The 26,038-nt window shown below is 41.0% G+C and overlaps 1 protein-coding gene across 6 annotated transcripts in view; it reads left to right on the plus strand.

Moving 5' to 3' along the window:
- Positions 1-26,038, plus strand: part of EDAR (ectodysplasin A receptor) — a 226,279-nt gene that overhangs the window by 176,692 nt on the left and 23,549 nt on the right. For all 6 annotated transcript variants that reach the window (XM_069757551.1, XM_069757555.1, XM_069757553.1 and 3 more), the window contains exons 6-10: positions 12,138-12,218; positions 16,051-16,179; positions 17,059-17,130; positions 18,886-18,961; positions 20,180-20,339. In XM_069757551.1, coding sequence (XP_069613652.1) covers positions 12,138-12,218; positions 16,051-16,179; positions 17,059-17,130; positions 18,886-18,961; positions 20,180-20,339 — 518 coding nt within the window. The remainder of the gene's footprint in view (positions 1-12,137; positions 12,219-16,050; positions 16,180-17,058; positions 17,131-18,885; positions 18,962-20,179; positions 20,340-26,038) is intronic.

Consider the following 26,038-nt stretch of genomic DNA (forward strand, 5'->3'; position numbering starts at 1 on the left):
GTTTTCCCCTCTCATATACTAATGTGCCACTAACAGGAAGTTGATATCACCAACCATTCCCATTTTATCCATATAAATGGCCCAGCCTGTAGTAAGTAAATGGAAGAAATACAAAATGACTGTCAACTGACATCAATCTGGGGCACCATGCTAATTTTCACCTCGTGGGGTATCCTTGGTCATGAGGAAAGTGAGAGATCAGTCTAAAAATACACAGGAGAACTTGTTAATGATCTCAAGGCATCTGGGACTACAGTCACCAAGAAAACCATAGGTTTAAAATCCTGCAGTGCCTGCAAGGCCCCCCTGCTCAAGAAGGCACATGTGCAGGCTTGTCTGAAGTTTGCCAATGAACACCTGGATGATTCTGTGAGTGATTGGGAAAAGGTGCTGTGGTCAGATGAGACAAAATTGAGGTCTTTGGCATTAACTAAACTCGCTGTGTTTGTAAGAAGAGAAATGCTGCCTATGACCAAAAGAACACTGTCCCCACTGTCAAGCATGGAGGTGGAAACATTTTGCTTTGGGGGTGTTTCTCTTCTAAGGGCACAGGATTACTTCATCGTATCAATGGGAGAATGGATGGAACCATGTATCGTAAAATCCTGAGTGACAACCTCCTTCCCTCCACCAGGACATTAAAAATGGGTCATGGCTGGGTCTTCCAGCAAGACAATGATCTAAAACATACAGCCAAGGCAACAAAGGAGTGCCTCGAATAGAAGCACATTAAGGTCATGGAGTGGCCTAGCCAGTCTCCATACCTTAATCCCATAGAAAAGGTATGGAGGGAGTTGAATCTCCAAGTTGCCAAGTGACAGCCTCAAAATCTTAATGATTTAGAGATGATCTCCAAAATTCCTCCTGACGTGTGGGCAAACCTCATCATCAACTACAAAAAACATCTGACTGCTGTGCTTGCCAACAAGGGTTTGCCACCAAGTATTAAGTCTTGTTTGCCAGAGGGATCAAACACTTATTTTTCACTGCAAAATGCAAATACATTTATATAATTTATATAATGTGATTTTTTGGATTTTATTTTTGATATTCTATCCCTCAATGTTAAAATTTACCTACCCTTAAAATTATAGACTGTTCATGTCTTTGTCAGTGGGCAAACTTACAAAATCAGCAAGGGATCAAATACTTATTTCACCCATTGTGTATATTTTTATCCGCTCATAAAAACATGCCAAACATATACTGTATATACTCGAGTATGTAAAGATTTTAAGACCACTTTTTTGGGCTGAAAGTAACCCTCTCGGCTTATACTCGAGTCATACCCAGGGGTCAGCAGGGGAGGGGGAGCGCAGCTGTGTAATAATACTCACCTGCTCCTGGCGCCGGCAGCTTCTTCCTGTAGTGAGCGGTCACATGGTACCGCTCATCACAGTAATGAATATGGACCCGACTCCACTCCCATAGGGGTGGAGACGCATATTTATTACTGTAATGAGCGGTACCATGTGACCGCTCACTACAGGAAGAAGCTGCTGGTGCCGGGGAACAGACGTGCAGCGACAGCGCCAGGAGCAGGTGAGCATAACGGGGGGCAGTGCACGATATTCACCTGCTCCTCATTCCACCGTCGGCGCCACTGTGTCTTCCATGTCTTCTGCAGTGACGCTTCGGTCAGAGGGCGCAATGATGCGATTAGTGTGCGCCGTCTACTTAAGTCTACTTAAACATCGGTGCAGAGGACGGGAAGACACAGCGGCGGTCGGCGGTAGAACGCGGAGCAGGTGAATATAGCAAGTGCCGAGGGCCTGAAAGGTATGTGATTTTTTTTATTTTTTAATAGCAGCAACAGCATATGGGGCAAATATCTGTATGAAGCATCTTATGGGGCATGTGCAGCATTATGTGGGGCAATTATCTGTATGGAGCATCTTATGGGGCCATGTGCAGCATTATATGGGGCAAATATCTGTATGGAGCATCTTATGGGGCCATGTGCTGCATGATATAGGGCAAATATCTATATGGAGCATCTTATGGGGCCATGTGCAGCATGATATGTGGCAAATATCAGTATGGAGCATCTTATGGGGCCACGTGAAGAATCTTATGGGGCCATAATCAGCATTTGTGCAGCATTGTATGGGGCAAATGTCTGTATGGAGCATCTTATGGGGTCATAATCAACATTTGTGCAGCATTATATGGGGCATATTTTAATATGGAGCATCTTATGGAGCCCATCATAAACTGTATGGAGCATTTTATGGGGCGTATTTTGTATGGAGCATCGTATGGGGCCATCATGAACTGTATGGAGCATTATATGAGGCTCCTGATTCAATATGGATATTCAAAAACACTTAAACTACTGATGTCTCAATTCATTTTACTTTTATTGGTATCTATTTTTATTTTTGAAATTTACCGGTAGCTGCTGCATTTTCCACCCTAGGCTTATACTCGAGTCATTAAGTTTTCCCAGTTTTTTGTGGCAAAATTAGGGGGGTCGGCTTATACTCGGGTCGGCTTAAACTCGAGTATATACGGTATATATATTTTAATCTTTTAAATTTCATTGACATTACCTACAGTCTTGTGTAATAAAAGCAGAAGGTGATGTATCCTCCATAAAATTATTTATTTTACTGCATATTGACCACTAGATGGTGGTCCGATTCTAACGCATCGGGTATTCTAGAATATGTATTTATGTATGTATATAGCAGCCACATAGTATATAGCACAGGCCACGTAAAATATAGGAGCCATGTAGTATATAGCAGACAAATACTACGTGGCCTGTGCTATATACTATGTGGCTGCTATATACATACATATTGTAGAATACCCGATGCGTTAATACAGGCCACGCAATATATAACAGTGGCCACGCAGTATATAACAGCCACGTACTATATAACACAGCCCACGCAGTATATAGCAGCCACGCAGTATATAACACAGGCGACATAGTATATAAAACAGGCCACGCAGTATATAACACTGGCCACATAATATATAGCACAGCCCACGTAGTATATAGCAGCCACGCAGTATATAACACAGCCACGTACTATATAACACAGCCCAAACAGTATATAACACAGTTCACGCAGTGTATAGCAGCCACGCAGTATATAACACAGGTGACGTAGTATATAACACAGGCCACGCAGTATATAACACTAGCCACATAATATATAACACAGGCCACGCAGTATATAACACTGGCCACATAATATATAGCACAGCCCACGCAGTATATAGCAGCCATTTAGTATATAACACTGCCCATGTAATATATAACACTGCCCACATAATATATAGCACAGCCCACAGAGTATATCACACAGCCCACATAGTATATAACACTGCCTATGTAGTATATAGCAGCCACACGGTATCTAACACAGCCCATGTAGTATACAGCAGTGTGGGCACCATATCCCTGTTAAAAAAAATAATTAAATTAAAAAATTGTTATATACTCACCCGGCGGGATCCACCGAAGCTCCGGCGTTACGCGCGCGGCTGCCGCAATCTTCCGTTCCCAGGATGCTTTGCGAAATTACCCAGATGACTTAGCGGTCTCGCGAGATCACTAAGTCTTCTGGGTAATTTCGCAATGCATCGCCGGGAACGGAAGATGGCAGCCAGCTCGAGCGGATCGTCGGACAACGGAGGGTGAGTATAGCAGGTTTTTTGTTTTTTTATTATTTTTAACATTAGATCTTTTTACTATTGATGCCGCATAGGCAGCATCAATAGTAAAAACTTGGTCACACAGGGTTAATAGCGACGGTTACGGAGTGCAGTACCCGCAGCATAACGCGGTCCGTTACCGCTGGCATTAACCCTGTGTGAGCGGTGACTAGAGGGGAGTATGTGGGCGCCGGGCGCTGACCGCGGGGAGTAAGGAGCAGCCATTTGCTTCCGGACTGTGTCTGTCGCTGATTGGTCGTGGCTGTTTTGCAGCGACCAATCAGCGACTTGGATTTCCTTGACAGGCAGAGGCCGCGACCAATGAATATCCGTGACAGAAAGAAGGACAGAAAGACGGAAGTGACCCTTAGACAATTATATAGTAGATGCTTAAGTAGAAATCCAGCTGGGAATTTCTCAATAAAAACATTTTATACAAACTTATAAAAACAGTAATTGTAAAGGGAAATCAATTTTCATTGGGAAAAACACTATACAACATAATCCAAACCTAAATTATGAAAACAGAGGGGTCTGGCACAGCTATGTGTAGTTAAATATTATTATTCTTTTTCATTTACTATATACAGTGGGTACGGATAATATTCATACCCCTTTATATCTTTCACTATTTCATTGCAGCCATTTGGTAAATTCAAAAAAGTTAATTTTTTCTCATTAATGTACAATCTGCACCTCATTTTGACTGAAGAAAACAGAATTGTAGTATTTTTTGCAAATTTATTAAAGAAGAAAAACTGATATATCACATTGTCATAAGTATTCAGACCCTTTGCTCAGTATTGAGTAGAAGGACCCCTTTGAGCTAGTACAGCCATGAGTCTTCTTGGGAATGATGCAACAAGTTTTTCACACCTAGATTTGGGGATCTTCTGCCATTCTTCCTTGCAGATCCTCTCCAGTTCCATCAGGTTGGATCGTGAACGTTGGTGGACAGCCATTTTCAGGTCTCTCCAGAGATGCTTACTTGGCTCGGTGGTTAGCACTGCAGCCTTGCAGCGCTGGAGTCCTGGGTTCACATCCCACCAAGAACAACATCTGCAAAGAGTTTGTATGTTCTCCCTGTGTTTGCGTGGGTTTCCTCCAGGTTCTCCAGTTTCCTCCCACATTCCAAAGACATACTGATAGGGAACTTAGATTGTGAGCCCCATCGGGGACAGCGATGATAATATGTGCAAACTGTAAAGCGCTGCAGAATATGTTAACACTATATAAAAATAAAGATTATTATTATGCTCAATTGGGTTTAGGTCAGGGCTCTGGCCAGGCCAGTCAAGAATGGTCACAGAGTTGTTCTGAAGCCACTCCTTTGTTATTTTAGCTGTGTTCTTAGGGTCATTGTCTTGGAAGGTGAACCTTCGGCCAAGTCTGAGGTCCAGAGCACTCTGAAAGAGGTTTTCATCCAGGATATCTCTGTACTTGACCGCATTCATGTTTCCTTCAATGGCAACCAGTCATCCTATCCCTGCAGCTGAAAAACACCCCCATAGCATGATGCTACCACCACCATATTTCACTGTTGGGATTGTATTGGGCAGCTGATGAGCAGTGCCTGATTTCCTTGACACATAATGCTTAGAATTATCACCAAAAAGGTCTATCTTCATCTCATCTTATTTCTCATAAGTCTGGGAGTCCTTCATGTGCTTTTTAGCAAACTCTATGCGGGGATTCATATGTCTTGCACTGAAGAGAGGCTTCCGTCGGACCACTCTGCCATAAAAGCCCAACTGGTGGAGGGCTGCAGTGATAGTTGACTTTGTGGAACTTTCTCCCATCTCCCTACTGCATCTCTGGAGCTCAGCCACAGTGATCTTGGGGTTCTTCTTTGCCTCTCTCTCCAAGGCTCTTCTCCCACGATTGCTCAGTTTTGGCTGGACGGCCATGTCTAGGAAGACTTCTGGTGGTCCCAAACTTCTTCCATTTAAGAATTATGGAGGCCACTGTGCTCTTTGAACCTTGAGTACTGCAGAAATTCTGTTGTAACCTTGGTCAGATCGGTGCCTTGCCACAATTCTGTCTCTGAGCTCCTTGGCCAGTTCCTTTGACCTCTGAAATGATTCTCATTTGCTCTGACATGCATTGTGAGCTGTGAGGTCTTATATAGACAGGTGTGTGCCTTTCCAAATCAAGTCCTATCAGTTTAGGTGGACTCCAATGAAGGAGTAGAACCATCTTAAGGAGGATCACAAGGAAATGGACAGCATGTGACTTAAATATGAGTGTCTGAGCAAAGGGTCTGAATACTTATGACCATGTGAAATTTCAGTTTTTCTTTGTTATTAAATTTGCAAAAATGTCTACATTCATGTTTTTTTCAGTCAAGATGGGGTGCAGAGTGTACATTAATATAAGAAAGAACTTTTTTGAATTTACCAAATGGCTGCAATGAAACAAAGAGTGAAAAATTTAAAGGGGTCTGAATACTTTCCATACCCACTGTATTATTCTGCTGCTTTAAAAGTATGCCATTCTGGCAAAAATTAAGAGACCATCAAAACCCTGTCATGGGCAGCCCAATCTCCAGACCTGAACCCCAATGAAAACCTCTGGAATGTAATCAAGAGGAAAATGGATAGTCACAAGTAGTGATGAGCGAATATACTCGTTACTCGAGATTTCCCGAGTATTTTTTAGTGCTCGGAGATTTAGTTTTCATCACCGCAGCTGAATGGTTTACATCTGTTAGCCAGCATAAGTACATTTGAGGGTTGCCTGGTTGCTAGGGAATCCCTACATGTAATCAAGCTGGCTAAGAGATGTAAATCATTCAGCTGCGGCGATGAAAACTAAATCTCCGAGCACTAAAAAATACTCGGAGGACACCCGAGCGTGCTCGGGAAATCTCGAGTAACGAGTATATTCGCTCATCACTAGTCACAAGCCATCAAACAAAGAAGAACTGCTTACATTTTTGCGCCAGGAGCAGTGTGAAAGACTGGTGGAAAGCGTGCCAAGACGCATGAAAGCTGTGATTAAACATCATGGTTATTCCACAAAATATTGATTTCTGAACTCTTCCTGAGTTAAAACATTAGTATTGTTTCTAAATGATTATGAACTTGTTTTCTTTGCATTATTTGAGGTCTGAAAGCACTAGGGTTTTCTTTTTAATTTTGACCATTTTTCTTTGTCAGAAAAAAATACAAAAATTGTTGCTTGGAAATTCGGAGACATGTTGTTAGACGTTTATAGAATAAAAGAACAATTTACCGTATATACTCGAGTATAAGCTGAGATTTTCAGCCCACTTTTTTGGGCTGAAAGTCCCCCTCTCGGCTTATACTCGAGTCATATGTAGGGGTCGGCAGGGGAGGGGGAGCGGGGTCTGTGAAATTATACTTTCTTGCTCCTGGCGCGGTCCCTGCAGGTTCCTGGCTTCCCCGGCGCCGGCAGCAGCAGATTCTTCCTGTACTGAGCGGTCACATGGTACCGCTCATTACAGTAATGAATGTGCGGCTCCACCTCCCATAGAGGTGGAGCCGCATATTCATTACTGTAATGAGCGGTAACGATGACTGCTCAGTACAGGAAGAAGCCGCGGCGTCGGGGAAGCAGGGACTGCACCGTGCCAGGACCAGGTGAGTATACGGGGAGGGGGAGCGCTGCGCTGCACTGCGCGATAGTCATCTTTCCTCATTCCGGGCGTCGCTCTGTCTTCAGCAGTGACGCTCAGGTCAGAGGGCGCGGTGACGTGGTTAGTGCACGCCCTCTGCTGAATGTCAGTGCAGAAGATGGAGCTGCACCGGAACAAGGAGCAGGTAACTATTGAAAGCGCCGGGGGCCTGAGCGACAGACAGGTGAGTATATGATTTTTTTTTTTTTTATCGCAGCAAATGGGGCAAGTGTCTGTATGGAGCATCTATGGGGCCATAAGGTTTGTGCAGCACTATATGGGGCCATAACATTTGTGCAGCACTATATGGGGCCATAACATTTGTGCAGCACTATATGGGGCCATAACATTTGTGCAGCACTATATGGGGCCATAACATTTGTGCAGCACTATATGGGGCCATAACGTTTGTGCAGCACTATATGGGGCCATAACGTTTGTGCAGCACTATATGGGGCCATAACGTTTGTGCAGCACTATATGGGGCCATAACATTTGTGCAGCACTATATGGGGCCATAACGTTTGTGCAGCACTATATGGGACCATAACGTTTGTGCAGCACCATATGGGGCCATAACGTTTGTGCAGCAGTATATGGGGCCATAACGTTTGTGCAGCACTATATGGGGCCATAACTTTTGTGCAGCACTATATGGGGCCATAACGTTTGTGCAGCAATATAAGGGGCTATAACGTTTGTGCAGCACTGTATGGGGCCATAACATTTGTGCAGCACTATATGGGGCCATAACGTTTGTGCAGCACTACATGGGGCCATAACGTTTGTACAGCACTATATGGGGCCATAACTTTTGTGCAGCACTATATGGGGCCATAACGTTTGTGCAGCAATATAAGGGGCTATAACGTTTGTGCAGCACTGTATGGGGCCATAACATTTGTGCAGCACTATATGGGGCCATAACGTTTGTGCAGCACTATATGGGGAGATAACGTTTGTGCAGCACTATATGGGGCCATAAGGTTTGTGCAGCACTATATGGGACCATAACATTTGTGCAGCACTATATGGGGCCATAACATTTGTGCAGCACTATATGGGGCCATAACGTTTGTGCAGCACTGTATGGGGCCATAACATTTGTGCAGCACTATATGGGGCCATAATGTTTGTGCAGCACTATATGGGGCAAGTGTCTGTATGGGGCCATAATTAACGTTTGTGGAGCATTACGGTATATGGGCAAGTGTCTGTATGGAGTATCTTATGGGGCCATAATCAGCATTTGTGCAGCATTATATTGGGCAAATGTGTCTATGGAGCATCTTATGGGGACATTATTAACCTTTATGCAGGATTATATGGGGCATATTTTAATATGGAGCATCTTATGGGGCCCATCATAAACTGTATGGAGCATTATATGGGGCTCCTGATTCAATATGGATATTCAAAAACACTTAACCTACTGATGTCTCAATTAATTTTACTTTTATTGATATCTATTTTTACTTTTGACATTTACTGGTAGCTGCTGCATTTTCCCCCCTAGGCTTATACTCGAGTCATTAAGTTTTCCCAGTTTTTTGTGGCAAAATTAGGGGGGTCGGCTATACTCGGATCAGCTTATACTTGAGTATATACGGTACATTTTACTCAAAAATATGCCTATAAAGAGAAAAATCAGACAAACTGAACATTTTGCAGTGGTCTCTTAATTTTTTCCTGAGCTGTATATATTTTGCTGTATTTTGGTAGTTTTAGTAGATATTAATAGTATTGTATTTCATTTAATGGAATATACGTTGAAATAATCTTTGATATGTTGCAGCTATAAGTAATCTGATCAATCCATAAAGAATCAATTTTGAGTTGAATGTCATGAAATTCACAGGTCCCTGCGAATTCGGACACTTTGCAATTCGATTAGCAGGGATCACAGAAAAAAAGTGCCATTTCACACACTGCTGAAACATCATCGAATGTGCTAATGACATTTTGCGCTGCCATGTCCTGCAGCTATGGCATCACGTCAGTTGTAGAGCAGCCAATCATGGGGGCTATCAAAGCCAGTTTAAAAAATAAAGAAAGCCAAGGAGGGTCATTTTATGCTTTTACAGCATAGGGGTAAGAGATCAGAGTTCTGTTGATGTGAAGCAGCAGAATCTTCTCCAGGGGTGAATGCTCTGGCTCTGTGCTGGAAGAGATCGGCACTGGGCACAACAGGCAGGTAAATAGCAACTACCTGTCTGGTAGTTTTTAGGCCTATAGTAAAACATAAACTAGTCCTCAATAACCCCTCTAACTCTCTGGTAATACTGTACCTGGGGGGTATAAGTTTCTTATTCATGTTGGTGCCTCCCCCAAATGGCCAGAGTATCATGTCTCTGACTGATTAGATCATCGTTTTCACATTTTACAAACTAGCCAGGTATACGAAATCTTTGGCTTTCAGCCGTCGTTGCACTCTCCACAAAAATGTTACTAGGTTATACCATGCCAAATCTCAGATATCTAAAATTGCCAACCAAGTTGTTCAGGTCACAGCAAGCCGTCACTATCTCCTCGTATTTCCTTTAATTATCAGGCTCAAATGAATTGATGTTTTGTCTGATTCTCATATTACCAGCATGCTTTGACTTGCTATCACTTTTAACAGGCTTTTCAATGCAGTTCACTGGCGTTCCAGCTGAGATCAAACATACATTACATTACACGACCACTTGTGATGACTCTGTCTTCCCGCTGATCTCATCAACAGCATGATCACATATTGTATGGCACCTGCTTAACACAATACAGCTTTCATATACGGTAACCTGTGAGCAATGTAAACCCACATGTCTGGTGAAAATTGAGGGTTTTTTCTCCTTTGTACAGAGAATGTGTTTTTCATCACAGTATCATTGCTTTAAAGACAGTTTCTATGCTTATTTTCGGGACTTATTTCTTCTTAATACATATTTTGCGTATTTTCATAATTGTTTTGCCAACTGCTACTTTCCCCCCTACTCCCACATAAATACAAGGGGGACAATGAGGAGACAATTAGCATTTTCTTATTACAGAAAATTAGTTTACTCTCTCAACAAATATCCAAATATCTAAAAATGGCCTCAATTACTATGTATATGACCATAATTTAGATGCACATACAAAATAGAGCAGGTTGTGCAGAAACTGCCTTTTGTATATGGGGGCCTCTTGATTCTCAGGGGAATGAAGGATTCGACAATTCGACACGCTGAATTTCATTGCCCAATTCTTTTTGTCTTAATCCCGTCTCTCTACTGCAAACACAAGCATGCGTTGCCGAACCACATGTCCCTGTCTATGGAGATGTTGGGGGGAATAGCTCAGTGATAGGAGCCATGATGGTAGTAAAGTGACCACTGCGCTGGATCTCCAGGGAAAAGAAAAGTCAAGTGAAGTTAATTTTGCTATTTTATCATCATGGATTGGACTTTTAATTTTGGAACCCCTTTAGAGCAACATAATATAGGCACGGGTCACCTGTGCTTGTAGACCAAATCTTAAAAATGAATAATAATAATAATAATAATTTTTATTTATATAGCGCCAACATATTCCGCAGCGCTTTACAAATTATAGAGGGGACTTGTACAGACAATAGACATTACAGCATAACAGAAAATAATAAATAAATAATCAGATTTTCCACAAAAATAGAATAGAAAGACAGGAGAATGATAAAGAGCCATTATATGATCCTAGTATTCCCCCACTGCATTCCACCATTTAATGTTAGACTTTATATAAGACTACCATAACCTGACGGTAAAACTTCATTAGGCACTGTTCACACCTGTATTTTAGTTTCTGTCGTAACTGCCAAATGGGCTTCAAGTGGCAGTATGAACAGAGCCTTACTTGTTTGCTGGAGGTCCATTTGGCTAATATTTAGTATTTAAGACCATATTGCAGTTTGATGATTCAAAAATGTAGGGGGGATACACAAAGCACAATATGTCAGACACACATGTTATACAACCTGTTCTACTACCTCTTCAGACAATATTGACATCAGCTCCTGATTGCAAATAAGTAAACCTAAAGTCTATATTCAAATGATGTGTGGCCACTTGTTTGTGTCATCCCATTTTGTGAACATGTTGTAGGCTTTTATACTATTGTTACTTTGTGAATGGATAGTGCTAATTGCCGTTACACATTTTGTTTTGGCACGTTATGGCCTTTCATGGGATTTTATAGGTATGTTGAATTCTGTGTCGGCATTTCATTCTTTTATAGATACCCTTTATGTGGATGACAATCCCTAATGACACATTTGTGAAGAGTCTCAATAATATGTCTTGTGCTTATTTTGGGCATTATCCAAAATCTACCTTCATACATGGAGAGAATTCATCACTGTTTATGAAAGAAAAGACACCGCCACCTACAATCACATTATTTATGGATTTCTTCTAGCTGACATTGACTTTAAAAATGAATCTATGGAACATTTTACTCTTATCTTCTACAACTCCAGCAGTTGTGTATTACTTTGTGCTACAGGAATGTGAACCCTACTCTTGGCAGTTAAGATCTCTCAGCATCCTACATTAGTCCTATAAGTCAAATAGATAGAAGATGATTTGTGATAGAATGTAAGTCCGCAAGGACAGGGTCCTCTCCCCTCTGTACCAGTCAGTCATTGTAAATTTATTTTCTGTTAACAATATCTATAACCCTGTATGTAACCCCTTTTCTCATGTACAGCACCATGGAATTAATGGTGCTATATAAATAAATAATAATGATATGCTAATTACTACACCATGATTTTGTGTTGTATTTGTTGGTGAGAAAAATGTTTTACACACTTTTCTGATTTTTTTTTCAGGTACTCAAAACTATTTACCTGGGAGTTCGACAAGAATTATGGACTCTAGCACTACCTCTCCCTTTCAACATGCCCATAAAGGTGGGATAAGAGAAATAAAAATTAGTCACATTTTCTGTGCATTAGTATAACAAAATATTACATTATTTAGCTGGTTGTGCACCATATTGTCCTATTAACTTGCAGCAGAGTATAGTATTCAGATGGTGCACATATGGCATAGAGATACAACTCCCCAAATCACTATACTGCCGTGTCGTATACAGTACTAGTGGTTAGTAATAATCAGTGGGTCAATAGATCACTGTGAGTTGCAAGATCAGCACACTCTCCTGTTGCTGTGGCAAGGAATTGACCAAAGGCTCCATATTAAAATGTTAAATGGGGCCACAGTCTGTCCCTTATGTCATTACTTTTCATCATTTTCCTTTACTTGCGGCATCTCAATCACCCTCCATCATTCAGATCCTTTTCTGGTCCCTATTATCTTGTTGGAAGGTGAACCTTGGTCCCAGTCTCAAATCACTGACCGAGTAAAACAGGTTTTGCTCAAGAATATTTTGAGTATTTTGCACCATCCAAACTCCCCTCAAGTCAGACCAATTTCCCTGTCCCTGCTGCTGAAAAACATTCCCACAGCATGATTATACAACCTCCATGTTTCACTGTGGGGATGATGTTGTGATGGGGATGTATCAATCTGTGCCTGCACCACCTCTTGTGGCCATTTTCCTGAAGCCCACTGCAAGGAAATCAATAGCCAGAGCGCAGACTCTGCTCCTGCTTGCTGACATTTTCTCTCACTGCTGGGACACCCCCTTCTCTCAGCCCCAGAACCACAGCATCACCCAACTCCTGCAACTGCCATCTTTGTGCAGCACCAACCCTGCCTCCTGTGTTCCCGCTCCTTCTCCGCCACCTAACCCCCGGTACGCTACCATAAATCCAGCCTATTGGACGGACCACCATTTTATTTTTTTAAAAATCCTATTTTCCTCCCCAAAATTTGGGGTGCATCTTATGGTCCGATGCATCTTATAGTCCATAAAATACGGTACCTATATTAGAGCTCAGAGTTGTGAAGTGTCCCTGTACCTACAGTTTCATCAGGAGGTGTAATTTTATCTACTAATAGTGCTGTATTACACATATTGCACTATTTTCATAACAGGATGTAATAACTACATATTCTAATGATATAAAGTACTATGCAAAAGTATTAATCAGGTGTAGAAAATGCTGTTATGTAAGAATACTTTAAAAATTAGAAATGTTAATAGTTTATTTTTAGCAATTTACAAAACACAAAGTGAATCAACAAAAGAGAACCCTAAATCAAACCAATATTTGGTGTGACCATCCTTTGCCTTCAAAGCATCAACAAAGCATCAATCGTACTAAGAGATTTGAAGGAATTTAACTGGGAAGTTGTACTGAACATCTTGGAAAACAAGCCACAGATCTTCTATGGATGTAGGCTTGTGCAAATAATTCTGCCTCTACATGTAATCCTTGACAGACTTGATGATGTTGAGATCAGGGCTCTAGAAAACATATCAACGCATTCAGGACTCCTTGATCTTCTTTACACTGAATGTAGTTCTCTTCATCTCCATTTGCTGAATGGCAGTCATAAACTTAAATGGAACTTTTACCATACTTCACTGTTTCCTAAAGATATTCAGTATTGTACTTTTCGCCAGGCCATCAACAAACAAAGTATGCAACATATCCTTATTTGCAGATAAGAAGAACAAGGGGCCTTTGGAAGTGATTATATGGCCCCCACATAGCCCTGAAATCAACATTGGGTCTGTCTGGGATAATATGAAGAGACAGATAGGTGTGTGCAAGCCTACATCCACAGAAGATCTGTGGTTTGCTCTCCAAGATGTTTGGATCAACCTCGCTGTAAAAACCTGTGTGCCAGTGTACCTAAAAGAATTGATGTTTTGATACTAATTTTGAAGGCAAAGGGTGGTCTTGCCAAATAATGATCTAATTTAGATTTTTCTTCATTCACTTTACATTTTTTAATTAATAAAAAATAACTATTAACACTTCCATTTTTGAACACCTTTCTATTTTGCAGCATTATTTCCATACCTGTCTGAAACTTTTGCACAATACTGTCTATAACATTAGAATATGTACTGTAACTACTACACCCTATATAAATATAGTGGTTCAATGTTTGTAACATAGCTCCATTAGTGGATACATTCAATCTCTAGTAAAGACCAGAAGATAGATAGATAGATAGATAGATAGATAGATAGATAGATAGATAGATAGATAGATAGATAGATAAAGACATGAACAGTCTATAATTTTCAGAGTAGGTTAATTTTAATATTGAGAAATAGAATATCAAAAATAAAATCCAGAAAATCACATTGTTTAAATTATATACATTTATTTGCATTTTGCAGTGAGAAATAATTGTTTGATCCTTCTGACAAACAAGACTTAATACTTGGTGGCAAAACCCTTGTTGGCAAGCACAGCAGTCAGATGTTTTTTGTAGTTAATGATGAGGTTTGCGCATGTGTCAGGAGGAATTTTGGTCCACTCCTCTTTGCAAATCAAGATCCTAAATCATTAAGATTTTGAGGCTGTCGCTTGGCAACTAGGAGCTTCAACTCCCTCCATAAGTTTTCTATGGGATTAAGGTATGGAGACTGGCTAGTCCACTCGATGACCCTAATGTGCTTCTTTTCGAGCCATTCCTTTTTTGCCTTGGCTGCATGTTTTAGGTCATTATCTTTGCAGGAAGACCCAGCCGCCACTCATTTTTAAGGTCCTGGAGAGGGAAGGAGGTTGTCACTCATGATTTTACAGTACATGGCTCCATTCATTCTTCCTTTGATGTGGTGAAGTAGTCCTGTGCCCTTAGCAAAGAAACACCCCCAAAACATAATGTTTCCACCTCCATACTTGACAGTGGTGATGGTGTTCTTTGTGTCATAGACATCATTTCTCTTCCTCCAAACGCGGCAAGTTGAATTATACCAAAGAGATCAATTTTTGTCTCATCTCCCAATCACTCACAGAATCATCCAAGCGTTCATTGGCAATCTTCAGATGGGCCTGCACATGTGCCTTTTTGAGCAGGGGGACCTTGCGGGCAATGCAGGATTTTAAACCTTACGGCGTAATGTGTTGCCAATGGTTTTCTTGGTGACTGTGGTCCCAGTTGATTTGAAATCATTAACAAGTTCCCCCGTGTAGTTTTAGGCTGATCTCTCACCTTCCTCATGATCAAGGATACCCCACAAGGTAAGATTTTGCATGGTGCCCCAGATCAATGTCAAATGACAGTCATTTTGTATTTCTTTGATTTTCTTACTATTGTACCAACAGTTGTCTCCTTCTCACCAAGCATCTTACTTATGATTTTGTAGCCCATTCCAACTTTGTGCAGGTCTATGATCTTGTCCCTGACATCCTTATAAAGCTCTTTGGTCTTGCCCATGTTGCAGAGGTTAGACTCTGACTGGGTGTTTTATAAAGGTGACTATGTAAGACACCTGTATTTAATGCAGGTAACAAGTTGATTAGGAGCTTCTAACTGGTCTGTAGGAGCTAGAACTCTTAATGGTTGGTAGGGGATCAAATATTTATTTCTCACGGAAAAATGCAAATAAATTCATATAATTTATACAATGTGGTTTTCTTGGTTTTATTTTTAATATTCTATCTCTCAATGTTAAAATTAACCTACCATTAACATTATAGACTGTTCATGTCTTTGTCAGGGGCAAACTTACAAAATCAGCAAGGGATCAAATACTTATTTTCCTCACTGTAGATAGATTTTGATACTTCCCTTTATTTTTGATCATCATAGTTTAACATCTGAAAGAAACGTCCACTCTACCATGTGTAATATTAAAAAATTCTTATCTTTTAGTTGACATCTCGGGCCAGGGACATTTGGCAACTGCACTTATTATTGCAATGTCAACAATATTCATCATGGCCATTGCTATTGTCCTCATTATCATGTTCTACATTGTGAAGACCAAGCCTTCAGCTCGAGGTAGGGGCAATAAATAATTGATAAGAATTAGAGGAAAATGCATAGTTGGAGAAGTGCTATAGTTGTGTCACTAGTATATTAAAATTTTTGGCTATAGTATGATATGTCTGGGTAGACTTGATTTTTGAGGTGTATACAAACCCTAAAACTGATGTGTCACCAGGTATTTTTTAGTCTCTATTCACATCTGCATTGTTGCTTATTTATAATGGAAACCCCAACCTTCTGCTGGATGATTGCTGCACTTAAAATATCTCATGGACTTATCATTAGATCCATTGAGTTCTTCACATGTATCCAGCAATTTGTAAGGAAAAGCAGTGCTGCATGCAGTCTTATTTTCCCCATAAATCTGCAGTGTGAACAGAGCTGATAAAGACCAAACATGGAGTGTTCTTTGGTGCTTGTAGGCTATGGTATGTGCATTATAAGTGTGTTATATTTCTTTAGGAACAGATTTGTACATATTAGAAATGACTGGTACAAAAGGTGAAGGAGACTTGTCCCTTAAAGCAGGAGTCCCCAACTCCAGTCCTCAAGGCCCACCAACAGGTCATGTTTTCAGGATTTCCTTTGCATTGCACAGGTGATGCAATTATTACCTGGGCAAGACTAAGGAAATCCTGAAAACATGACATGTTGGTGGGCCTTGAGGACTGGAGTTGGGGACCCCTGCCTTAAAGAACCTAATAGTTCTAAAGATATATCAAACCAAGTAGTGTATTTTTGGATCTTAGGCTGCATGCTATAACATTATATTAAACTAGATAGTGTTACCTTACCATATTATTTCATGTTCTGAACATATAAGTAAAGCAACAAATACTTAGATGTACCAATACTTAGATTTATTTAATGGTCACTCTGTCTGTTCATTAGCGTGCTGTACAATACATTCAAAGAATGTAGAAGCTCAAGACATTGCAGAAGAAGAAAAAAAGGAAGTTCCAGGTTAGTATGTGTACAATCATTAAAAAACACTTCAACGATAACTTTTACAGATTCCTAAAATAAAATGTCTTTTAACATGGATAAATTTAGAAGCAACCATTTAATTCAAAGTATAAACAGTGGCAGCAGGCAGCCGCAGTTGTATGATTTTCTATTATTTTTCTACAGCCCCCATACAGACTTGTCTCCATGGTAACAAACACCACGCAACCCTGGTATAGTCTGACCGTGCAGCCATATTCGTTTCCATCTGTCCTTTAGTCATTTCTAACCCACCATACTTATATTAGTATTGCAGGGAGCCTGTCATGTGAAAATACGCTATTAACCTGCAGATATGGTGTTAATCTGCAAGCTACCAGTGTTCAGAAGTTGCCCGGTGCTTGCCCTGAAAGCCCGGCTACTGGGAGGAAATGAACTATGTTCCTCCAGGCAGCCTCTGGCTTTCAGTCATAGAGACATAGAGTGGCTTCAGTCACCGCTCAGTACATAGTGTGTGGCGGCTGTAACCACACCCCGGCACTGACTGACAGCTTGGTCTACAGTAGATTAGTGCTGATCCAGCTGTCAATCGGTGCCAGGGAATGGTTTCAGCCTCCACTCACTATGTACTGAGCGGTGACTGAAGCCGCGCCATGTCTTTATGACTGAAATCCCGAGGCTGCTGGGAGGAATTGCTCCCGGAGCTGAGTTTTCAGTGCAAGCACGGGGCAGATATAGAACACCATTTACCTGCAAATTAACCCCCTATAACATTTGTTCACAGGACAGGTTCAATTAAAGTAGGGTATAAATGTAGATTTGACTGCAGGATTAGCTCATATAGGGTTTGCTTATTTTCTATCATCATGTCTGTACAGCAGCTGTAGAAAATATTTATTTTACAGACATTAATGGGGTTGTCTTCTACTCGGACAAACCATTCACAATTATTATTTTCCCCAATTATAAAATAATAACAGCTATATTCACCTCCAGTGAAGGTGCCATTCCAACAGTGACTGACGTTCCAGCGGTGGCAGACAAATCAGAAATCCGGAGGAAGTGGGAAAGCGGCCACAGCTTTAACTTCCTTTGGATGTCAGTTACATCCGAAGGAAGGGAGAGTGAAGCACATGTTGATCGACTGCAGTGCTCGAGTGATATAACGATGTCACTTGAGCCCCGGGAGAGCCAATGCTGACACTAGAAAGGCACGAGCACTGGAAGTGAGTATAGCTGTTATCATTGTATGAGGGGCGAACATAGTGATTGAGAAAGGGTTGCCTGAGTAGTGGACAACCACTTTAAGGTGGTTGCAGGTAAAAAATGGATTCCATAACATTCACAAGAAGGATAGTTATTTGTGATGCTGCACAGTATGTCAACCAACCAGTTGGAATGAGATAATGTTAGATTATACTCGTATAAATTTGATGAGGTGAAGGAGCAGAGTAGGTTATTGTGGTTTTAATTATCATTTTTAGGAAAATCTGCTGACACGTTCAATTTTTGTGATTCTTTTTGGATTTCAAGTTTGTCCATAATAATTTTGCCTGTAAGTTACATTTGGCTAGGTTGCCTAGCTATTCCTGGAAAACATAATTGTTTGACCATTTGTCATATTGGAAACTGCATAAAAAGATTATGAATATTCACATAAATACTGCCAGTAATTCTAGCCAAATGTCTAATAGGGTTCATGAGTTATTGAGTGATATAGTCAGATAATAACTGAATTTGTACTATAACCTAGCACTGAATAATGTTTTACAGCTGAAAATGTTGTAATTTATGCTGAAAAAGATGAATTTGAAAAACTCTCGGAAACACAGACAAAAACTGAAAAAAGGTGAGAGGCGGATCATGTCCTTATCTATCTATCTATCTATCTAAAGATAAGAAGAGGCAGCACTCCATTAATAGGCAAATAGTGTGGCATGTACTAGCCCATGTGGCAACGTTTCAGTTCTATCACAGATGTCATGGATGTGTCAGGGGCTGCAGACCGTTGCAGTGCATCTATCTGCAGAAGGTCTCAGCAGTTTGCTTTGCAGACTTCTGCTTGGTACTTCTGACACTAGGGCCCAGTGGCCACCTCCCCCAGCTCTAATGGTCACACCTGGATTTGGGTGTTTATAACTCCCAACTTGCTGTGATATTTCCATTTGTATTTACCTGTTGAGGCTTGGAGCTGTAGAAGTCGCCTAGCGTCCTCTTTGGACTTTGGAGAACTTTGTTGTTTTTCTCTGAGTCTACTCAAGTTAAGTGTTCCTTTTGTTTCGTTTGTCTATCCCAGTTGTCTTTAGAGGTAGTGAGGATTGGCTAGTGCACATCCTGTCCTTCTTGGTGCAGGGATTATCACCAGGGTCAGGCGGGGATTAGGTATCCTGCTCGGCGATAGGTGCGGAACCTATATATAGACAATAGGGCAGACAGAGTGATGTTAGATCTGTCTAGGGGCCTCCACTTCCCCCTTCCCTAGTGTTTGGTTCTCTTTGCCTTATCCCTTCGTGTTGCACTTAGCTTTTCCTTCACGTTGTGTGACAACAGAACATTTTCCTTGCTTGAGGACCTGGGACCAAAACATTGGCGACGACCTAAACGATGTCCTAGGTCCTCAAGCAAGAGAAAGGTTCTGTGATAGAAGTGAAGCATCTCCATATGGGTTAGTAAACTCCATACTTTTTACCTATTAATGGAGTGCTGCCACTTCTTATCTTTATATATCTAACAAATTATGGGATTGTTCATCCAGGATTCTTGCACCATGAGATTTTTTAATTCTTTGCATTTTTTTTTTGCATTTTGTACCGCTTCATTTTTTCCATTTTGTATCTATCTTATCGTCATCTATCTCTCTATCTATCATAGATTTCATGAAAAGATTAAAGTAATTTCTGAAATTTTGTGCCCCAACTCAGCAATAAGAACATGCCTCCATTTTCTAGAATGATACCTATTGCCTCTTCTCTAATTCACATTTCATTGTATGAAGCAATAGGTGATTTCGGGAGATAATTGTGATATGCAGAATGTAAAAGTAAATTGTTTTATCATCTTTGCCCAGTGAAAATGATGCCTCCTCTGAAAATGAACATCTTCTGAGCCGCAGCATGGATAGCGATGAAGAAGCAGCACTTGACAAACAAGGGACACCTGAACTCTGTCTCCTATCCTTAGTTCACTTGGCAAGGGATAAATCAACTGCAAATAATAAACTGACTGGGGTAAGAATCTCTTCACATATGAAAAAGATCAGCATATGTTATTATCTGGAGTTTATTTAGTCATTGTTCCAAACTTGCACTGCCAAGAACCATAATATATAGGCCAAAAGGCTTTGTCAAGACGGGCAGGCGGGCAGTCTGCTAGAGGAGCACTCTTATATTTAAGGATTTGAGAAGGCACAAGACCTAAGTAGATTCATTCCTGGAAGCATCAACTGTGCACTATATGATGCGGAAATTTTTACACTAGAATATCATGCAAAATGATATGTCTATAAATTACCGTTAGATTGAACCACCTCTAGTATCATTGTTAAGGTAGCATACTCAGATAACCTGAAGTTAGTGGGTCATAATACAAAATATATACCAAGTTACCGCCTCTCCACTTACCATATCTCACCGGTGTCTTTATTTTTAGCTCAGGTATGACTGCTGGTGCGGCATCCCCTATAGGAACATACCAAAGTATGTTCTCCATAAAGTATATATTTCCACAAACACCCATTCCTACAATGCACTGCACAGTCTTCGCCTTTCACTTACTAACATTACTGACTTTACTGGCTAAAAGTTTCATAGTTGCAAAGTTAATGCTGTTGAAAAAAAGATAAATGTCCATTGAATTCAATACAGAAACGGTGAAGGAGATATGGAAAGGGGCACATGCACAACCACAGTGCTTTATTGAGTCTCCCTCAAAAGAGCTAATCTTTCAATCCGGATCGCAATTGCCGATCCACTGAACAAAACATTCAGAAAATAACTTCTACATATTTACATAATTATTTCTTATTTTCTTCTAAAAAGCTTGTAGATAGCTAGACTATTCCTCAGATAATACCACTTATGATTTTTGTGGCTCTTCTTTTTATCTTTTCTAACTCCAAGGCATCCTTTCCATGAACGGGTGCCCAAAATTGAACTGTATATTCCTGATGCTTTGTAAAGTGGTAGTATTACGTCCTTGTTTCATCACTCTTATACAATAATACATGACAATATCCTACTTACCCTAGAAGCTGCTGATTGATATTCCATGCTGTTGTCTATCCTGTAGACTAGAAGTACATCTAGATCCTTCTCTATAAATGACACTCTTAGTTTTATCACCCTAGAACATATTTCTCAAATCACAAGAACAAAACTAGACAGGCTTACCGTATATACTCGAGTATAAGCCGACCCGAGTATAAGCCGACCCCCCTAATTTTGCCACAAAAAACTGGGAAAACTTATTGACTTGAGTATAAGCCTAGGGTAGGAAATGCAGCAGCTACCGGTGAATTTCAAAAATATAAATAGATGCTTTATACCGTTCATTATTGCCCCATAAGATGCTCCATATAAAGCTGTGCCACATATAATGTTGCATACTGTTCATTATTGCCCCATAAGATGCTCCATATAAAGCTGTGCCACATATAATGCTCCATATCGTTCATTATTGCCCCATAGATGCGCCATACAAAGCTTTGCCACATATAATGCTCCATATTGTTCATTATTGCCCCATAGATGCGCCATATAAAGCTGTGCCATATAGAATGCTCTGCACCGTTCATTATGGCCCCATAGATGCTCCATATAAAGCTGTGCCACATATAATGCTCCATATCGTTCATTATTGCCCCATAGATGCGCCATATAAAGCTGTGCCATATAGAATGCTCTGCACCGTTCATTATGGCACCATAGATGCTCCATATAAAGCTGTGCCATATATAATGCTCTGCACCGTTCATTATTGCCCCATAGATGCTCCATATAAAGTTGTGCCATATATAATGCTCTGCACCGTTCATTATGGCCCCATAGATGCTCCATAGAAATCTGTGCCATATAGAATGCTCTGCACCGTTCATTATGGCCCCATAGATGCTCCATAGAAATCTGTGCCATATATAATGCTCTGCACCGTTCATTATGGCCCCATAGAAGCTCCATATAAAGCTGTGCCATATGTAATGCTGCTGCAATTAAAAAAAAAGTCACATACTCACCTCTCTTCGCTCAGGACGCCGGCGCTTTCAATATTTACCTGCTCCTCGTGCAGCTCCGTCTCCAGCACTGACGCTCAGCAGAGGGCGCGCACTGACTATGTCACCGTGCCCTCTGACCTGAGCATCACTGCCAGAGGACGCTGGAGATGGAGCCGCACCGGAACGAGGAGCGGTAAATATCGCGCAGCGCTCCCCTCCCCGTATACTTACCTGCTCCTAGCGCGGTCCTTGCTTCTTCCACCGCTGCATCTTCTTCCTGTATTGAGCGGTCACAGTTACCGATCATTACAGTCATGAATATGCGGCTCCACCTCTATGGGAGGTGGAGCCACATATTCATGACTGTAATGAGCGGTACCATGTGACTGCTCAATACAGGAAGAATCTGCAGCGCTGAAAGAAGCAGGGACGTCCAGGGACCGCGTCGGGAGTAGGTAAGTATAACTAGATAGCCCCCGCTCCCCCTCCCCTGCCGACCCCCAGGTATGACTCGAGTATAAGCCGAGAGGGGGACTTTCAGCCCAAAAAAATGGGCTGAAAATCTCAGCTTATACTCGAGTATATACGGTATTTATTTTTCCATGATCATATCAAAGAAATGATCAAAGCAAATAACTTGTTGAGTAGATGTACTGCACATAAATATTTTATATATACTGCTCTCAGTTTATATTTACAATATAATTGATTGTTCATTCTTTGTGATAGCGTTTTGTAATGTGATCAGTTTTTAATTACCGTATATACTCGAGTATAAGCTGAGGCACCTAATATTACCACAAAAAAACTGGTAAAACTTATTGACTCTAGTATAAGCCTGGTATGCATTGTTGACCTCATCCCTATCCTGCTATGCATGGCTCCTCATCCCTTTCCTGGTATGCATGGCTCCTCATCCCTATCCTTGTATGCATGGCTCTTCATCCCCATTCTGGTCTGCATGGCTCTTTATACCTATCCTGGTCTGCATGGCTCTTTATACCTATCCTGGTCTGCATGGCTCCTCATCCCTATCCTGTTATGCATTGCCTCCTCATCCCTATCCTAGTATGCATGGCTCCTCATCCCTATCCTGATATGTATGTCTCTTCATCCCTATCCTGGAATACATGGTTCCCCATCCCTATCCTTGTATGCATGGCTCTTCATCCCTATCATGGTCTGTATGTCTCCTCATCCCTATTCTGGTATGCATGGCTCCATGTTTGACAGTGGGGATGGTGTGTTCAGATTGATGAGCTGTGTTGCCTTTATGCCAAACATATCGTTTAGCATTGTTGCCTAAAAGTTCGATTTGTGTTTCATCTGACCAGAGTACCTTCTTCTACATGTTTGGTGTGTCTCACAGGTGGCTTGTTGCAAACTTTAAACAACACTTTTTATGGATATCTTTGAGAAATTGCTTTCTTCTTGCCACTCTTCCATAAAGGCCAGATTTGTGCAGTGTACGACTGATTTTTGTCCTATGGACAGACTGTCCCACCTCAGCTGTAGATTTCTGCAGTTCATCCAAAGTGATCATGGGCCTCTTGGCTGCATCTCTGATCAGTCTTCTCCTTATTTGAGATGAAAGTTTAGAGAGACAGCCGGGTCTTGGTAGATTTGCTGTGGTATGATACTCCTTCCATTTCAATATGATCGCTTGCACAGTGCTCCTTGGGATGTTTAAAGTTTTGGAAATCATTTTGTATCAAAATCTGGCTTTAAACTTCTCCACAACAGTATCACGGACCTGCCTGTTGTGTTCCTTGGTCTTCATGATGCTCTCTGTGCTTCAAACAGAACCCTGACACTATCACAGAGCAGGTGCATTTATACGGAGACTTGATTACACACAGGTGGATTATATTCATCATCATTAGGCATTTAGGACAACATTGGATCATTCAGAGATCCACAATGAACTTCTGGAGTGACTTTGCTGCACTGAAAGTAAAGGGGCCGAATAATATTGCACGCCCCACTTTTCAGTTTTTGAATTTCCACAAAAATTTAAAATAACCAATAAATTTCGTTCAACTTCCCAAATGTGTTCCACTTGTTGTTGATTCTTCACCAAAAATTTACATTTGGTATCTTTATGTTTGAAGCATAATATGTGGGAAAAGGTTGAAAAGTTCCAGGGAGCCAAATACTTTCGCAAGGCACTGTAAGTGAATGAATATTCACTGCACATGGGTATGAAAGGCAGTGCATATTCATTCCCTTAAGTAGTGGGCTATTGAAGAAAAATGAATATTCATTTCGAGCGCAGTGAATATTCAATTCTCTTTAGCAGCGAGCACAGGCTTTAGCCTCAGCAACCGGCTCCTGCCTCCTGTGACCCGCTGCTCTGTCGCTGCTGCTCCCCCTCCATCTTCTGGGACCCTCACTCGAGTATAAGCCGATGGGGGCTTTTTCAGGGCAAAAAATGTGCTGAAAAACTCTGCTTATACTCAAGTATCTACAGTATATAATTTCAGGGTACATACAAGTTTTTGATTGTTTTATATTCCATTATTTTTGTAGCAGTTACCATATGGGTTAAACAATTTTATATTTATGTTTGGAGCAATAATACAGCAGTCATAAGTCTGTAAGAGGAATTTTGAATCTCTATATACCTAATATATAGAGACATATATGACGTTTTTATTCAGTTCATACACGTCTGTGTGCCAATATCTGCATGTGGCCTTATGGTAAAGAGGGAACCTGATACCTGTTAGCAATAACATTTTTTTAATATTATGCTATCAATGTGTGCATCTATGAGCTTCATCAATAGCCAAATCCATTGCATTATCTGTCCCCAGAAGAAAGGGTACGTTATATTATACCTAGATGAGTGATAATCTGGTCTAGCTGTGGAGACTTGCAACATTATAAAGCAGTGCCACCATTCAGTATTTCTTCCACGTGCAATAACATGCATAAAATGGAGGCTCAATGCCTAGGGCAGCAGGTTGTGATACCACCTGTGAGAACATTTTCTGCCAGTGATTTTTTTTCTCACCACATTGCCTGGCATGTCACTCTCCACAAGGAGAAACATTACCCTTTTGATCCCGGTCAGTCGCCTCTCACTGAGCCAAACCAGATCTCACACTTTGCACTGAAGAGGTGCAGCACCCCATAACATGGTGTCTACAAATTGAGATTCTGGTTTGGCTTTTATCATAAGTCATGTGACAAGGCTCATTAAAGGGTCGATATTGACTTTTAGAATAGCTACTTCTAATAGGTAGCAGTAGAGTTCTAGTCCTCTTCCTCTCTGAAGATATCTCTATCCAAAAGGTATAATTTCTCCTTGCAGAGATCGACATGCTAAGCATGCCGAGATGAGGAGACTTAAAGCCGCAATGCTCCTCTGGGTAATATGCCAATTATGCAAATTGTCTCTTCAGTGAGGAAGAGAGCTAGAACTCTAGTGCCACCTATTGGAAGGTAGCAATCCTGCAAGTCTATGTTGACCCTTTAATGAGCCTTGTCACATGACTTAGATACACTTTGCATGTCTAATTTCCCAGAGTAGCATTGCAAGTCTTGAAAATCTTCTCACATTGGCATGTCAGGCTTGGCATGTCCCGCTCCACAAGGAGAAACCTTATCAGAAAGTAGCCAGTGCCGCTTTTCACTTTTCCTAAGCATAATAATTTCATTTTGTAGTGAAACAGTTTTTTCACTTTCAAGACCACATGGACAATGTCACAGCTG

Source organism: Ranitomeya imitator, chromosome 3 (genome assembly GCF_032444005.1).
Source record: "Ranitomeya imitator isolate aRanImi1 chromosome 3, aRanImi1.pri, whole genome shotgun sequence".
Lineage (NCBI taxonomy): Eukaryota > Metazoa > Chordata > Amphibia > Anura > Dendrobatidae > Ranitomeya > Ranitomeya imitator.